The sequence below is a fragment of the Saccostrea echinata genome, unplaced genomic scaffold (assembly GCF_033153115.1).
Source record: "Saccostrea echinata isolate AGI-Se365-2 ecotype Australia unplaced genomic scaffold, CSIRO_AGI_Sech_v1 ptg000029l, whole genome shotgun sequence".
Taxonomy (NCBI): Eukaryota; Metazoa; Mollusca; class Bivalvia; order Ostreida; family Ostreidae; genus Saccostrea; species Saccostrea echinata.
The window spans coordinates 26,788,773-26,806,838 of record NW_026889778.1 but is presented as its reverse complement, the minus strand read 5'-3'; the positions used below and the strand labels follow the sequence as shown (position 1 = coordinate 26,806,838).

The 18,066-nt window shown below is 33.0% G+C and overlaps 2 protein-coding genes across 2 annotated transcripts; both read left to right on the top strand.

Annotated features, from left to right (window-relative positions):
* The first annotated feature begins 204 nt into the window (after positions 1 to 204).
* LOC133194681 (kelch-like protein 24) lies at positions 205 to 10,830 on the top strand. Its single transcript, XM_061330585.1, has 2 exons — positions 205 to 415; positions 9,175 to 10,830. Exons 1-2 carry the CDS (start codon positions 227 to 229, stop codon positions 10,702 to 10,704), a joined length of 1,719 nt encoding a protein of 572 aa, XP_061186569.1. The 5' UTR covers positions 205 to 226; the 3' UTR covers positions 10,705 to 10,830.
* A 2,396-nt stretch (positions 10,831 to 13,226) lies between these two features.
* Positions 13,227 to 15,005, top strand: LOC133195157 (uncharacterized). The gene is made up of 3 exons (XM_061331021.1): positions 13,227 to 13,431; positions 13,621 to 13,685; positions 13,821 to 15,005. The coding sequence occupies exons 1-3, from the start codon at positions 13,227 to 13,229 to the stop codon at positions 14,964 to 14,966; spliced, it is 1,416 nt and encodes a 471-aa protein (XP_061187005.1). The 3' UTR covers positions 14,967 to 15,005.
* The last annotated feature ends 3,061 nt before the right edge of the window (positions 15,006 to 18,066 follow it).

Sequence of the window (18,066 nt, the reverse complement as noted above, 5' to 3'; positions counted from 1 at the left end):
TCCTATATTAGTTTCATACATTAAATTATATCGTATCTGTCAAGCTCGTATAAAAATATAAAGATATGACTACTTTGTAATATTTTCTAAAATAATACCACATAGTTATTCTATAATTCTTTATAACTTTCCAAACTTGTAAAACTACTTTCGTTTTCAAATCGCAACAGCATTTTTGTGTACTTTCGTTTTATCTGGACTTTGTAAATACTAAAATTATCAAATAATGTCGTACAATGACGACTTTGCCGATGGCCTTCAGAAGATGAGGGGAAGTGAAAAGTTCTGTGACGTTGTGCTCTTGACAGAAGATGTGTCAAAGGGTGTGCCAAAGGTTGTGAAATTTCCCTGTCATAAAGTTGTTCTGGCCGCTCTGTCAGAATACTTCGAGACGATGTTTGACAGCCCCTTCAAGGTCTGATAAAGATATACTAGTATATAATTCAAATGAATCATCTTTATTTTTTATATTTGAAACTTTTCTACACATTTTTTTTTCTTAAAGGCCATTTAGTCTAATTAATCAATAAACAATGATAAACATGATAAAATTAAAAGGAATCCATATACTGATATTTATAGCATCAAGCTAACAAAACACAGGAAATTGATTGTATTTTATTTACATAAAAATAATAATCTTCTGGTATATTAACATAGTTTAGCTGATTATTTTCTAATCTGCAGTTTTCTAAGCCAATGCTTCAAACCCTCCAAACTTGGGCAAACTGATGTAACTGAATATGAAAATTAACATGATTAATATATTTATATTAGGCCTATTATATAATTGAATTATTCCTCTCTCTCTCTCTCTCTCTCTCTCTCTCTCTCTCTCTCTCTCTCTCTCTCTCTCTGATTGGCTGAGATCCAACATTGTACATGTAGAAGAAATCTACATTATGGGGGTGTCGCATAATTTACGTTCCGGGTAACTTAGCGTTCCGGCCGGAACGCTAAATACCTATAATATTGGTTCCGGGCTATAATAAACGTTCCGGCCCGCGTAAGTTTGGTTCCGGCCATAATAAACGTTCCGGGCATCCAAGCACCCTTTTAAAAACTTTATTTATAATTAATATTTACAAATAATTTTGATTTTTTCTTTCTCTTAACGGGTTATACGATGCAGCAGGATTTACACGTATATCGATTTAGAAGAAGTCCCAATATACGGTCTTAATACATGTACCAATACTATAATCCATGGAATTACACGTAATTATGTTGTTTCTTTGTAAACAAAAGAACGAAGGTGTGAAACTTGTTTACATTGATATACCCCTTCATGTTGTTTTATGACTCCCTTCTATCGATACAATGTGCATTCATGCGAATCGCTGTATGTCACTTCCGCAATTTTAAATGAGTTTTAGGCAAAGGGCACCCCGATCAGCTGGTAATGCTAATACATGTAGATGAATTATATTTACGATTAAAAAAATTACTGGATAATATTTTGATATCTTTATATATATTTTTTCAAACACCCATTGCGTTTTTGTAAAACCAACTATATAATTAAATCACATTACGTGAATGAACATAATAGGAGATGTGTGGGCGACGGACTTGCAAAGGTGTGAATAAACATTAATTTCAGCGGAAAATTTATAAAGTATTTAATATGAAGAAAAGCAATTTCCTGTAATAATTCAGTAAAAAATTTTGTGGATTTTTTTTCTCGGATAAAATTTATTTTTTAAACAGTCAATGTAATGCCAGCAAAATATGACGAACTTTAAAATTTCTAAGATCCCGATTCTAGCAAAGGTTTCAAGGTCACGGCTAAAAACTATTGAATAAAACTCAGCTCATTTTTATTTATACAGGTAAGTGCAACTTATCAGCATTTGTAATAATAATTCTGAAGAGGAAATGTAATACAGATACAGATTTGTATTTTACAATCCTGAGAAATTAATAGTATTGTTAAGCCTGCGCAAAATCCTACCCCCCCCCCCCCCCAACAGGGGGCAGAAAACTTAGCCCGACTGGCTAACGGAAGAGGCATAGATATAATTATATTTTACTTAACAATTTGTTGAATGTAAGTATGTATTTTAATTTCCACTTAAATGTCACATTGTTCGTTAAAACGTCCATTTTTCCCCGCTAAAATGTCGAACGCCGAGATTTATATACCATGTATTCAGAACTCAGTTTTCAAAAGGCATATCTGAATGATATATTATATAAATAAACGAAGTTTCAAAACAATAATTATTTGGGAAGAAGAAGAGATTATTCTGTAATTCTGTTAGAACATGTTTTCCGCTATAGAATGCAGTGGAAAATGGAAAATATCCCCCTCCCCCCATGAAACTAAAATGCGGCGTGTAATTTTCGTCAGTTTAAAACTGCACAGCTCCATTTAAGTTAGACGAATTAGGCTTTCATCTTGTAATCTTGAAAATGAGACAGGACGTCATAATAAAATACTTAAGGAGAGTGGAATGTGTAGAATGTGTTCAAGTGAACATGCGTGGATCTAAAAATATTTCAGGGGGGGGGGGTGTGTGTTGAAGATGAAATGAGAGTTGTTATAATGTACGAACGAAAACTTTAACTGGGAGGGGGCAGTGGTGAAGTAGAGGATGAATACCATTTTGTTTTAAATTGCCTGCATTTTGAAAAGCTTCTATAAAAATATGTCGAGAAGTATTACTGACAGAAGACGTCTTTTTTTCAAATTTGTACAATTATTAAGTGCTCACAAGGTCCATGATCTCTGTAATTTTGGGACATATATCCATTATGCCTTTAAGTTGAGAAAAAGTTTTTTTCTTATATGATATGGTAATTCTCCATGATATAATTATATATTACGGTTGAGTCATCTATAAAAACTACCATACAATGCCATTGTGTATTATTATGCATTGTTTGTTATTGTTGAAATGCAATAAGATATATGTCTAAAGCAATTGATAATAATATATTTTTAAGGCTAAAATTGAAAGATTATGTGTCAAAGACAGGGTTACATACTCACATTAAATACTGGAATTGTTTTAGATTAATAGTTAAAAAAAGTTCAAACGCTTTAACGTAAACACATTAGGTATAAAGTGAGTCGTAATAAAAAACAAAATGCGTTTGTGAAACACTGATGCTCCCGCACGGCAGTCTTTTGTGAAGGGTAAAGTTTCTGAAGTGCAAGTTAAACTCTAAGCTCAAGGTCAAGAGATCAAAAATGTTGTTTTCCAAAAAAGGAGCTGTATCAATGAAAATACCTGTGAAATATGAAAGCCCAAGAACCAACCGTTCAAAAGTTATATATGGCCAAGGTTATAGTTTTTAAAAAGTGGGTCAAACTCAAAGGGTCAAAATCAATGATACCCAGGGAAAGGACCCGTCACATGAAATATACATGTGAAATATAAAAGCCCTAGCATCAAATGTCAAAAGTTATGGCCAAGGTTAAATTATAGGGTTTTTTTTTAATAGTTCAAACTCCAAGGTCAAGGTCAAAATTGTTGGTATCCTAGAGAAAGTCTTGTCACTAGAAATACACCTGTGAAATTAAAATTACATATACGCCAGTACTCTGGCTATTGTAACCTGGAACGTCTATTATAACCGTTAACTTGGTCCCGGGTTATTTTATCTTTGTTATAAAGTGGGAGAAAATGAACAGGTAACAAATAACTTTGAAATTACTCTTATATAAATATTGCATATAGTTGAATGCACCACAAGAAAACCATTGTCAATCGAGGCGCAGCCGAGGTTGACAATGGTTTTCGAAAGGTGAAAATTTTAAATGTTAAACGCAACTACATGCAATATTTATTATATTATACTGAATTTTTATACAAATACATGTACACATAACAGTGTTGCATGTTGCTACGCTGGAATGCGTGGCTTCATCATTCAGCGGGTAATCGTGTTTTTTAAACAAAATAATGTTTCTCGACGAATCAGTTTTAACTAATTTACATGAAAGTATAATATCAGAAATTGTAACCCGGAACATTATTTGTGGTTCCGGGCTACTTCATCTTCATAATAAAGTGGAAAAGAAACAACCTAGTAACAAAAGATATTTGAAAATACTCTCAGCAATTCTAACCCGGAACGTTAATTATGACCATAATTTTAGTTCCGGGCTACTTTATCTTCCTAATAAAGTGGAAAAGGAATGACCTAGTAACAAAGATATTTGAAAATACTCTCAGCAATTCCAACCCGGAACGTTAATCATGACCATAATTGTAGTTCCGGGCTACTTTATCTTCGTAATAAAGTGGAAAAGAAACAACCTAGTAACAAAGATATTTGAAAATACTCTCAGCAATTCTAACCCGGAACGTTAATTATGACCATAATTTTAGTTCCGGGCTACTTTATCTTTGTAATAAAGTGGAAAAGAAACAACCTTGCAACAAAAATATTTGAAAATACATAGCAATTCTAACCCGGAACGTTAATTATGACCATAATTTTAGTTCCGGGCTACTTTATCTTTGTAATAAAGTGGAAAAGAAACAACCTAGTAACAAAAATAATTGAAAATACATAGCAATTGTAAGCCGGAACGTTAATTATGAACATAATTTTAGTTCCGGGCTACTTTATCTTCGTAATAAAGTGGAAAAGAAACAACCTTGTAACAAAGATATTTGAAAATACTCTCAGCAATTCTAACCCGGAACGTTAATTATGACCATAATTTTAGTTCCGGGCTACTTTATCTTTGTAATAAAGTGGAAAAGAAACAACCTAGTAACAAAGATATTTGAAAATACTCTCAGCAATTCTAACCCAGAAAGTTAATTATGGCCATAATTTTGGTTCTGGGCTACTTTTTCTTTGTAATAAAGTGGAAAAGAAACAACCTTGTAACAGAAATATTTGAAAATACTCTCAGCAATTCTTACCCGGAACGTTAATTATGACCATAATTTTAGTTCCGGGCTACTTCATCTTCGTTATAAAGTGGAAAAGAAACAACCTAGTACATGTAACAAATATGTTTGAAAATACTCTCCGCAATTGTAACCCGGAACGTTAATTCTGACAATAATTATGGTTCCGGACTTTTTTTATCTTCGTAATAAAGTGAAACAGAAACAACTTAGTTACAAAAAAGTCTGAATTTATTTTACTATTATCCTTTATAAGGTGGAATACAATGAACAGGAAACAAAAATGTTTGATATTAGTCTCAGAAATTGTAACCTGGAATGATAATTATTTTTAATTAAAAAAAAAATTAATTTACAATTTTACATTTTTGCAGATGCTATAATTTAAACTCCTCCCTTTTTTTGGAGGGGGGGGGGCTCAGATAATTAACTAACAATTTTTTTAATAATTTTTATTTTTGGAGCTGTTATAACCTCCTTTTTTTCAAATTTGGGGGAGGGGGCTGAGATTTAAAAAAAATGGAGGGTGTTACATTATTGCCGCTTGCCTTTTGCCTACATGTATAATTATATGTATTTTGAATTTTTTTTCTCCACAAATTTTGTTATTCATTAAACATAATGGTATGTATAAAACGATAAAGTTTTAAAGTGTCATGAAAATTGTCATTTTCTTATTGTGTTTTATGTATAAAAAACACCAAGGAATAAAAGTTATTTCCCAAATATCTTAAGGGGTGGGTGGGTAGGATATGCATCGAAGTTACAGAAAAATCCATTTGAAAGCCTTTAAAACATAAAAAAAAAATCATTTAAAATTTGCTAAAACCTTGATTTTACTAAAATATTTGAGCTAATTCAGTTTACCTCACTGCTATTTTCAAAATCAACATTGCTGGTCTTTACTTTTCATATTTCAACCTTGTTTTTTTTTCTTCCTACGGTCTTTAAAAAACAACAACAACATAATTTTCATTAATTACTTGTGTTTGTTCATTCTAAGGGAATAAACCATATCGTTATGTTTTATGTTTGTTTCATTGCAGAATAAACCACATATTCCTGAAATAGCCATTGTTAATTTATCACAAAAACTATTTAACTATCATCATCAGTGAATTATATTTTTTTATGTTTGTTTATTTCTAATGGAATATAAATCATATTTTCATGCCAAGTGATAATATCTATGAGGATTGGAAGCCATGTATTCGAGGCTCGACATTGTGGAATTTGCAACACTTGTAATATCATTTAAACAGAGAATGCATCTCTATAAATACATATACCATTTTGTATTTAATTCTTTACTTTATCAGATTATAAAATTAAAATTTACTGATCAAATCTATCTTTGACATTATGCTTCTTTTTAGGGTTTTGTAATCTCAGTCTAGTTTATCTTCTATCCTCTTTACCCTGTAAATACCAGGTCTGCGTGCATTCAAGCGAGAAATTCACACCTGACATGCACTAAATAAACAAAGGGACTTAATTTGTATGCATTAGATAAACAAAGCCTTTCTTGCGACCAAATTTTATTCGGTGTATATGTATCAGAAAGCGTATTTCACGATCTTTACCAGTCTAGTCGAACCCCCGAACGGGGGTATACCCCCAAACGAGGGTTTTCCGTCCCGTCATGCAATGCGCAAGAACAGTAACTCTTGCCGTATCCAATATAAACAAACTTGCCTATATATCATTTATCTAAGGAAAAAGATCGATAATAATGTTATTTCTGCTATGAAATTGGTAAAATTTCAACAGAAAAAAAATTAACAGGTTAAGTTTTCCATAGTTTGAATTTATACTGTAGGAATAACGAAATATTTTCCGTCATTTCATGAAATTATTTATTATTTTGTCGGACGTCTCAATTAAGATTGTGGAATTTAAAACACAAGGAAAAATATTCTAAGAATGAGGAAAATATTAATTTAGAACCTAGATTTAAATAAAATAAAATACAATCGTGTTTTCTCAAACAATCATATTTATTAACATAAAAAAAACTACAATATGTTGCCAAACATTTTATTTCATTCTTATAAGATATAAAAGACAATAAATACGATAGATTTCATTTGAATTTTATTTTTATATGTATTTTTGTTACACTTCCTGGGCATGATTATCGATAATAAAGACCGTTGATTGCTAGTCAGAGGAAACGCGGACTGAAACCCACGATCATAAACAATTCGATATTAGCACCATTTTTTCTTGCATTTTATTATGAAAATAAAAGATATAATGTAGAATAATACATTTTTTTTATATAATTTCAATTTAGTATTAGTTGCTTATGTCTGTTTATCGAATGTTTTATCTTAAATACCTGCATGTCAAGGAGCAAAAGATCGCCAACTTTGCCAGTGAATAAATCCCGATTTGTACAATAAAGTTGTATTTTTGTAAAATACAAACTCTAAAAACACCTTTAATCTATCATTTCCGAGTGGTTTTACATTTGCCAAATAATCCGTTACTTTGCACCGGCGATTTTTGTAAACCCCTACTTTTTGCGTGAAATACGCACATTTTTAAGCATCTGCGCATGCTCGTACCCCCGTTTGGGGGTATGGATTTCCCATTTCCGTTTACCCCCGTTCGGGGGTTCGACCAGACTGTTTACTTGGACTATTTAATTCATTTATTTTTAAAAATGGCTGTAAAAAAAGGGCATGACACCTTATAAAAAGAACATTGCGCCACATGAGAATGGCATGCCGCTGCGCCATGCTCAATCCTCAAGGAAAAAACTACTTCTATGATTCAGTGTAGAATGAAATCTGGCAGATATTAATTGAGAGATACCGCGATTCGAAGATTGCAGCCATGGCCGGAACCAAACTTACAGCAAAATCCGGAACCAATATTATGATTTTAAGGTTCCGGCCGGAACGCGAAGTATCCGGAACGTAAATTATGCGACAGGGGACCAGTCTTTCAATGAATATTTTTAGTCTAGATTTAAAGTAAAAATTTACATTCAGAAAAAAAATGTTTGGGGGGAGGGGAGTGAGGTTCTCTGCACCCACCCCAAACCACCCCACCCAAAATTTTATGCTTCATCTGAGTGGAAGTCGGTAACAAGTGAGATAGCTTTCCAAAACTATTTGTATCAATTTGGAATTTCCCAACCATTTTTAGACCAATTTAGAAAAAACATATCCTTTTATTATTCCTCTTTGAATTTTTTCTATATAAAAAATGACAAATAAACCTGCTGTTTTTTCTAAACAACCCCTAATGTGGAATAGGTTTTGTGCTATTTGGCCATGGTGAAATAGTCATTAAACTATTCACCGGCAGCATTCCATTTCCCTCATTTTTTATCTCAAAACTATCTGGTTTGTAGTATTGTGACGTATCCAGTTTGTGACGTAACAAAAGTAAAGTCGGCTTTGGTATAATAAAACACCTATTTACTGACTATTCGGACAATAGCAAGTTTGTCGTCCCTCTCAACAGCAACTATTTCCATCGGCTGCACCTCGGGAAATAGTTGCTGTCTTGGGGAACGATAAACTTGCTCTTGTCCTCATAGCCAGTGAATAGGTGTATAATATTCACCTGGAAGGTCACGTGCGGGTGAATATAACGTAGTATTTTTTCTACGTTGTCTGGAAATTCCAAATTGATACAAGTAGTTTTGGAAAGTTATTTCACTTGCACCCGACTTCCACTTATACCTAAGTATGAAAATGTTCATTGAACCCCCATCCCCGCTAATGGACTTTGACACCCTCACTTCGAAATAAAATTTTGAGCTGGGAGAATTCTCCTCCTCTTCTTTTTTTTTTGGGGGGGGGGGGGTAGTCAAAATTTTTTTTTAATCAGTTAAGTTTTCAATTTTTTCCCTTAAAATGCCTCCTTTTCAAAATCAACCCAGTCTCTATATATGTGCCTGACATTTATTTTTTGTACATTGCACTTTAAATAGATTTTAAAAATTTCAAATTACTACGACTGGTAATATTTATTTTAACTCCGCTTCTTTCGTTGCGTATGGCTAGGGCTTCAGCAAATGTAAATAGTAAGATGACATATGGATTGCTTAATGAGGTTGTATCATTTAATCATTGAAACATATAACTAAACAATTAGTGGGTTTTTTCAGTCAATACGATGATTTAGCCACCTTTAAAGTACATTATCCACGTCGCCCTTCGGACTCGATGAATATTGTACTCCTCACTTGGCCAAATCATTGAACTGACCATAATTGTGTTATACTGCATATATATCTCCCGCATCCACGATTTTTATTATTGTTATCCTAATCAATTTTCAGGAAGAACGTGAGAAAGAGATAAATATTGAGTTAAGTCCAAAGCAATGCGGGAATCTTTTAGATTTTATCTACACTGGACAGGAGGTTTGGGATACAGTTGACGAGGCCATTGACATGTTGCATATATCACAGATGTACCAAATACATTCTCTTAAAGAGCAATGTTTGGAGTACTTGTTGAAAAATATCGACAAAAAGTATTGCATTCGTATGTGGGAGGTAGCGAAATTGTTAGAATTAAAAGATTTAGAAGAAAAATCGAGTGTAATTATTTCAAAAGAATTTGCACTGGTGTCTGTTACGGAGGAATTTCTGGAGTTAAATCGTGTAGATTTTATTGTGGAGTTACTGGAAAAAAGAGATTTGAATGCTCAAGAGGAAACTATTGTAAAAGCAGGGCTGAGTTGGATCGAGAGCGACTTCGAAAACCGAGAGGTTTACTCCAGGGATATATGTCAAGCACTGCAGACAAATCGTACTTTATTGAAAAGCTTAGTAACTGATGAAAACTTTCCTCAATTAAATGAAAGTGATGTCTTCAGAAGTGCTATGGATACCGATATAATATATGCCAGATCTAAAGAAGATCGAAATCGAGGCTCAGTGAGACTGGATATAGAAGAATGCTTTGTAATATTGGGAGGAAACGATGAGGGGAGCAATAGAAACGTCATCTGCTTTGGTTTTCGTCAGAAAAAATGGTTAACACTTCCTCCCATTCCGTATGATCCCAAGTTGTATTTCTCAGTGTGCACCCACGAGTCCAAGATTTACGTGTCGGGAGGTTTTGGAAAAGGATCGGGGTTTTGCGTGTACGATGGTGAAAACAATGCTTGGAGTCTGCTTCCTGATCTAATATCTCCAAGACAAAACCATTGCATGGCGTCTTCCTGTGGAAAAATTGTTATCCTTGGTGGCACCGATGCAAAAAACAACTCGAAATTTATAAAGGAAATTGACGTCTTTGATACTGCAACCAATCGCTGGAGTGAGACCAGAACAACTCTTGATCAAGAAGTAAGATCCAGTGCCTCTTGCGTCCTTGATGACAAAATTTTCCTTATCGGAGGATTTTGTCCAAATAACAGAAAGGCAGAAAAACTTCAGTACTATGATATGAGCGCTGGCTATTCTGTTTTATATCGGTGGTGTACAATTCCAGAACAAATTCGACTCCAGGCACGAGCAGTTGTAGTAAACAACACTCTGTTTATCATCTCTAAGGAGGGTGTAGTTTTCAGCTTAAAAAGAAATCGGGGAGACTACTCTTTTGATAGAAAAGGCAACATCTTGCAGTTTCCAAGAAAAGGCTTTGGTGTATGTGAATTTGACGGGAGAATTCTTATCGTGGGAGGAGAGAAGGATCTCTCAAAAACCAAAGACATGATACAATACAAACCAGAGGAAAACTTCACATTTATGATGGAGGAGACCTTGCCTTTATCTATGAGCAATTTTTACTACGGTCGTGTATCTGTGAAGCGAGAATATCTTACAAATGAATGTGAAAATCAGTTAATGCCAAGCTAATGAATCATGTGTTCCTCATATAAGAAAATGTTAAATGTACAACAGCTTAATTAAGCGATGCAGTTCTCGAAATGTATGGACATGTACTTATAAGTAATTTTTTTCTAAATATATAATGACTTTAACAGTAATACCATTATTTTGTCTTTAAATCAAGAAATATTGCAATTATAACCATAAAAATTGTAGTTGGTTATGAGAATTTAACTTTAAAAGATGGGGAAAATTTTAAAATGCATTTATTTCTTCATATGAAATATGGAGATAACGAACAGTATTCAAGCTTAAAGTCCATTAAAACAATACAAATCGGGAGCAGAGCAAACACGGACCTCCAAAAACATCAGAGGTGGGATTAGGTGCCATGGAGGAGTGAGCATCCCCTGCCGACCGGTTACACCCGCCATGTGCTCCTTATCAAGATCGGGAAATAACGGAAAAATCCGTCGACAATTCAGTGTGTAAATAATGGCCTAACAATTAGTATGAAAAACGTCAATTAGCATATGACTTTTTGCTGACAAGGTCATTGTATCGATCGATCATAGAACTTACGAAATGATGACTTTAAACGAGACTGTTGAAATTCTTGTTTCATCAACTTGTTTGTCAATGACTTTCCTCGTTTTAGAAATTGTTAATACGTAGAGCATGAGAGATATAAACCCTGTGATAATGGTATGAACAGTGTACTAGATCTTTTTTGCAATTGTGTAGAAATCTGATTATTTATTTATTTATTTATTTATTTATTTAGAATACGTTTATTCACAAATCAAGCGCTTTCAAGGGACATGTACAATTAAAAAACAATATTATCATGATTATAACAAGGAACGGCTGCATTAGGTGCAATATTGACATGATCCTCACTCGCAAAAGTTCGCAACTAAATATTAAATTACTGGTGTGGTTCATACAATGAAATATAAGCTTCACATGCAATATAAAGGAAAACCAAATGCTGTATTTATTTATTTATTTATTTATTTATTTATTTATTTATTTATTTATTTTTGTGTTCCTAAATGCATTTTCTATCCTTCTGGTTTACCACATGGAGTTCGGATCTTTTTTTTTTAATCTGAAATGTCTGACCAAGAACAGTATCATCATTGAAAACTATATTATACTAAACAATGTCTTTTTTTGCTTTATTTGTAGTATCAGACTGCATTCCTACATGGCTCATTTCGCAAATATTTTGATAATTCGATGTAAGCTTTAAACACACAAACAGAAAATCACATTGCAGCGAATGTAACGATTTTTACAATTGTTCAAAACTTCAGCTGTTGTGAAAATAAAAATCAATTATCATTACCATGTGTTGCATTATTATTACAGAACCTATTTTTCATACAGGACAATCTATACAAGTAACAATACATCACAGAAACTTGATGTTATTTATTTCTCTTCGTATTTTATATATATATATATATATATATATATATATATATATATATATATATATATATATATATATATATATATATATATATATATATATATATATATATATATATTCCCCCTATTTAATAAATCACGTGATTTATTTGATAGTAGATAATATCTGTACCAATCACGCTGTGTTTCCATTCAGTTGTCAACTTGTCTTGGTCCTTCTCTTTATAGATCTATCCTGAAAGTTTCAGATTTATTAAGTAGTTTATCAGAATAAATTAAGTATATGTATGCACCTTTCAAAAAGCAATTGTTATACAACAAAACTGATGTAATTGGATTTTTATAGTAAAACTACTGTATACATGGTTTAGCATCTCTCTCTCTCTCTCTCTCTCTCTCTCTCTCTCTCTCTCTCTCTCGTGTTCTTCCAAAGAGATGGTAAGTAAAACTATAAAGTTTTTAAAATGTACGTACTTGAAATACATCGTTTTCTAAGAATGTCGTGGCATTTACAGAAATACCATTGTGTCTGTAAAATTTAAAAAATCTTACAATTGTAACATTAATGATATAAATGGTTTTAAAAATGAGATAATTTTGTTCATGAAACACTATTACAGTTAATGAAATGTCAAATTGCTGCTGTCTACTCTTTTTAGTTACAATATTATGTAGTTTAACTAAACTAAAGACGATTATCATTTTGTTGATATTTTAAACAAAATAATTAAATTTAAAAAGTTTTGACGTAAATCTTTGGAAATTATTGTGCTTTGCATCTTAAGTTTAAAGCAAAGTGTATTGTTATACCTTTATAAGTATCTTTCTATATATTTATTACTAATAAAAAGTCCAACAGAAGAAATGGTTATTGCATCAGTCTAACAATTTCATTGTTGACCGGCCTGCCAGTCCAACATAAGAATTGTAAGACCGCAAGATCTCTGCAACGTCACAAGTAATGGCAAACCGGCGTCGATTATCGTTCCTGGTCAATAGTATAGATGGCGCTAGCGCTGCATTGGTCTTACATTACGTCACGTAAACAAAAAGTTGTCGCTGCGCGGTCCTTTGATGGGGCGATATTAACGGGGGTTAGCCCGTTATAGACCATGCCAGAAACCTACTGCATCGTGCCAGAATGTAAAAATAAGGGGGATCACATATTGCCGTCAAATAAGGAACGCAGGGATGCGTGGATCCAAGCCATTCGACGCGGAAAGACCAAGTATGAAAAATGGGAGCCTCCCAGTAAATATGTGTACATCTGCAAAAATCATTTCAAGGAAGACGATTATGTTTGTCTTACATATCACGGTAAGCATGGGTTGTGTAGTATAGTGCAATAGTCTGTGTGTGTTTAACATTTGTATACCCTATGTGTGATCATGTTTCTGATACCCGTTTCGTTTTTTTGTTTTGTTTTTTTTCCGAGGGTAAAGAAGTAGAGTGAAATCGTTCACGTTATAGATTTATTTTTATTTGTGGTTACCTTTTTGTCTGTAGGACTGAAAGCAGAACGGTGTATATTGAAAAAGACAGCAGTTCCATCTCAGTTTGCATGGTCAAAGGTATGCATAGAACACTATCAACTCGTGTTAAGTTTTATTTAACTTGTTGATTTAAGGAATCATGGGTGATTTAATAATTGTTAATTAATCATTACTAAAAATCAGTTTTCATATAAATAAAACGTTTAATTTCAGAGCACAGAGAAGAGAAAGGCTCGTTACATTGCAAGATCAGTAAAAAGGTTGAAGTTTGAAAACGAAACAGAGTGTAGCAGCACTTATAGTAATAGCAATGACACATTAGTTGAGTTAGACAATGAACTAAGTGTGGGCTGTCAACAGGAAGTTCTGACGACTTATGAAAATCAAAAAGCAGAGGAGAGTGTTGAGACCAGCATATGTGTTAACCATTCAAGCTGTACAACTCAGACTGAGAAATGTCCCATGTTTAATATTGAATATTTTTCAAATGACAATCCTGGCATTCATTTGTACACAGGATTAGAGGATATTACTAAATTCTATTTTGTATTATATACTTTGGGCAGAGTAGCTTTTTGTCTAAATTATTTGTACCATCAGGTTATAAGTTTGGATGTGCCAAATCAATTTTTCATGGTGCTTATAAAATTAAGAAGAAACACAACAAATTTTGAATTATCACGAATGTTTGGTGTCTCGGAAAAAGTGGTTCAAAATATTATAATTACTTGGATCAATTTTATGTCTCGTCAATGGCGTCAGATAGACATTTGGCCAGCGAAAGAACTGGTGCACTACTTTACACCATCTGGCTTTATGAGGTCATTTCCAAACACCAGAGTTATAATTGATGGGACTGAATGCCCAATTAAAAAACCGAAAAATCCAAAAGCCCAGCAACAAACATTTTCTACTTATAAAAACCGAAACACTGCAAAAGTGTTAGTTGGTGCAACACCTGGTGGACTTGTATCATTTGTTTCCAGTGCGTATGGAGGTAGTGCTAGTGACCGTCAAATTACAGAGAGGAGTGTGCTAATGGATAAATGTGATCCAAAAGACAGCATAATGGCCGACAAAGGCTTCAATGTGCAAGACCTTTTTGCACCAAGAAATATTTCAATAAATGTTCCAACTTTCTTCAGAAAGAGAAATCGACTTTCCAACAAAACTGTTCTTAATGACAGGCGTATTTCAAGTAAGAGAGTACATATTGAGAGAATCATCGGATTGGCCAAAACTTATAAAATTTTGACAGAGCCAATGAATGCAACAGAGGCAAATTTAAGTTCAGATATTATTTTCATATGTCTCATGCTCTGTAATTTTAGAACATGTATTGTTCCAAAACACGCTTGAAAATTGGTTCATCCTGTCATGAATCTAAAGATTGTTCTGTCATGAGGTGTAATGAATTTGTTTGGCAAGGAAAACCTGTAGACTTAATAAATTGAGACTGTACAATTAATATTATGACATCATCATTACACAATAACTAGTCTGCTGTTAAAATATTCGTGTTCTTTGAAATTAAAATGCTCATGAAAAATGATTTCCTCTCAACTACCTCAACTGTTTCTAGCATGGCTGGGCAATGCCAAACAAACCCTTATTTATTATTGTATTAATTTATCTTCATATCATTCTTGTTATGTCATTAAATATTGAAAAGATAATTGTTGTCTGTTGTGCTAAATTTTTAATACACGAGTTATTATAAATCTAGTAACATCAAATCATATTACTTGTACATGTAAACTGAACATGTCATAGATGTCGGACTACAGAAGAATTTTCGTTAAATCATAGTTCAATGGGTTTTTTTTTAACAAAGCATATCAGCATACAAAATGTTTGTTTCAGATTACCTAGTGGAAATTTAATCAAAAGAAGCTAGTAGCTGAACAAAACTAAATACATTTTTTTAGAATGTTAATTTTTTTCTCTAGCATAAATCTCTGTAAAAAAATCTTTCCAAAATAGCAGAACTGTAATATTTTGCATAAAATTCATGCAACTTTGACAGCATATTGGAAATAAAGCTGTCATTTCTTTCAATACGTATACATTTAATATCATCAAGTGTAAAAACAACAAAGTGACACACTTTCCTTCCACTACAAAACATCTGCCCTTGAACCTGATAGTAATAATTGTGATTTACATCTAGTTCAAGACCGTTTTCTCCATCTTGAAGATATGGAATAGATTTAGTTGTAATTTCCTGGTGTATGGCTGAATATGGACACTTTATTTCAAGTAAAATATCATTTGACACAATACCATCTGGACTAGCTCCAATAAAGGGCATATGTTTTGGAACAAAAATACCACATTTTTTTACAGAGCAATTATATGCACGTTCATACGCATGTATAGCTTTTTCTTCATTTTGACGACCATGTTCAGTTGCCTTGGAATGTAAATCTTTCTGATTAATCATCGAATACGCCAATTTTTCTTTATTAGTTCTATCTGTTAGTTTACAAATGCGTCCAAAATTTGATGATTGCAAACGCTTTTGTCTCTCATCAATCGAATACGCCAATTTTTCTTTATTAGTTCTATCTGTTAGTTTACAAATGCGTCCAAAATTTGATGATTGCAAACGCTTTTGTCTCTCATCAATCCAGAGTGAATTCAAACCTTGACCTCTAGTTCTCATTTCAATGCTGTCAATTTGTTCCTGAGTCAATGATATCAAACCAAATGCTTCCAAAAATCTATCTTCTGGGGTTTTTTCTAGATAGTCATGATCATGTGCACAAGCTCTGCCATTTGCTGTATGATATATCTGAAAAATTGGAGTTTGTGAAATTCCCCTGAAATTCAAACAAACATTACGAAAATAATGTCTGTATTCTTCAGTGTCATATCCTGGTGGTCGAGGGTCAAATGTATGTTACTAGTATTTACAGAAGATGCCATTTTTACATTTTGCATTTTCACAGGTGATCCAGTATGTTTTTTTACTTTATGAAAGGACTGAAGTTTCTGTGTGCATGTATTTTCAACATTTACAGTCTTAGTTTTGGAAAACTTTGTGATAGCATACAATACTGTACAAACATGTTTGCAGTGGGCACTAGGGCCCATTCCTGCACCACATTCACACTGACACTCAATTATATCACAATCGTTAGATATACAGACATCTACGTGATACACGACACTCTTTCGCATTTCTGCTCTGCATGCAGATCTAAAATAAAAACACTCTATTTCCTCATCAAAAAACAATCGTATGTAACATAAATATTGTTCCTTATAAAGGTTGATTGGTGCATCATCAAGAATTTTGTCGTACAAACTTAGATATGATGTAATATTTGTCAGCTGAAGAGGAACTGTCTTACAGTCACTGTTCAGATCTTTGTATTTCATTAAATCAGGCAACTTCATCGAGTGTCCTTCTTCTATTGTGTTGTCTTTCCCAAAATTTGAGTTACGGTCATAAGCTTCTAATCTAAAATAGACAAGAAATATTTTGTATACATTTTTATTATGATTTTTGTTTAAATTCAGAAGTGCAAATGTACTCATTATCCGCAGAATTATTGTCAACTGCCTACTCTAACAAGTACTAATTACACTATGTAGTTCTATGTCTACTGTCCCATTAGGCTTGAAGTGTACACTCACAGTGTACAGTTTTCAATATTGTATTTGTTCATAACATCTGGAACCATTAGGTGGTTTGAAAGAAGCAAATTGATTTTGACAAACTTAAACTCATTTATGACTTTTAAGTTCATGCATTTACGAAAAAACGATCACAAGCTTCTGTCTGTAGTGGGTTTTTTTTTCAATTTTGGAGGAAATATTTCATGAACATTTATAAATAGTAAAGTTAATGTCGCTCAAGAAAACTATATTAACGTATTCACTATGATCTTGTTACTTACTTTTGTGGATAATACATTACTTTTAACAAAATAATTAGCGAACGAAGAATGAACAATGGGTGCCGCCATATTGATATTGTTTACCATAATGCATCAAACTGTATTTGATAAATACCTTTCTATCAGCTCTTTTTTCCTTCCAGACAGCTTGGCACCCTTGGCTTTTAACTTAAGGCGTAAGTCGGCCAATGTTAGGCTGCTATATGCCATGGCTAAATTTTATTAGGTCTCGTTGTTAACAGACCACCATCGCTTCTCGTATTCAAAGCGAAAGTTAACAGGCACGGGAAGAGTATGTTTTCAGATAAATGATTTTTGTGATATAATAATTTTATTATTAATTTTTTCATTCTCAGTCTGCTATTTTTTTATTTTATTGATCAAGCCAAAATTTTCCATAGAAAATAATTGATTATATATTGATTAAATCTGTTCAAATGTTTTCATTTTAATTGTTTTATCTGAAGTGAAGGGTATAACAAAACAGTTATAGACTGGGTATGAGAGCAACATATGATTTGTTGGACTTGAAGGTGAAAATGTTGCCCTTGGCC

What these genes read in the sequence shown, in the direction of transcription:
- LOC133195157 (XM_061331021.1), top strand. Translation starts at nt 13,227, where the DNA reads ATGCCAGAAACCTACTGCATCGTGCCAGAATGTAAAAATAAGGGGGAT. An exon ending in TGTTTGTCTTACATATCACG is followed by an intron (nt 13,432 to 13,620) that starts GTAAGCATGGGT and finishes TTTTGTCTGTAG; the next exon opens with GACTGAAAGCAGAACGGTGT. An exon ending in CTCAGTTTGCATGGTCAAAG is followed by an intron (nt 13,686 to 13,820) that starts GTATGCATAGAA and finishes GTTTAATTTCAG; the next exon opens with AGCACAGAGAAGAGAAAGGC.
- LOC133194681 (XM_061330585.1), top strand. Translation starts at nt 227, where the DNA reads ATGTCGTACAATGACGACTTTGCCGATGGCCTTCAGAAGATGAGGGGA. An exon ending in TGTTTGACAGCCCCTTCAAG is followed by an intron (nt 416 to 9,174) that starts GTCTGATAAAGA and finishes ATCAATTTTCAG; the next exon opens with GAAGAACGTGAGAAAGAGAT.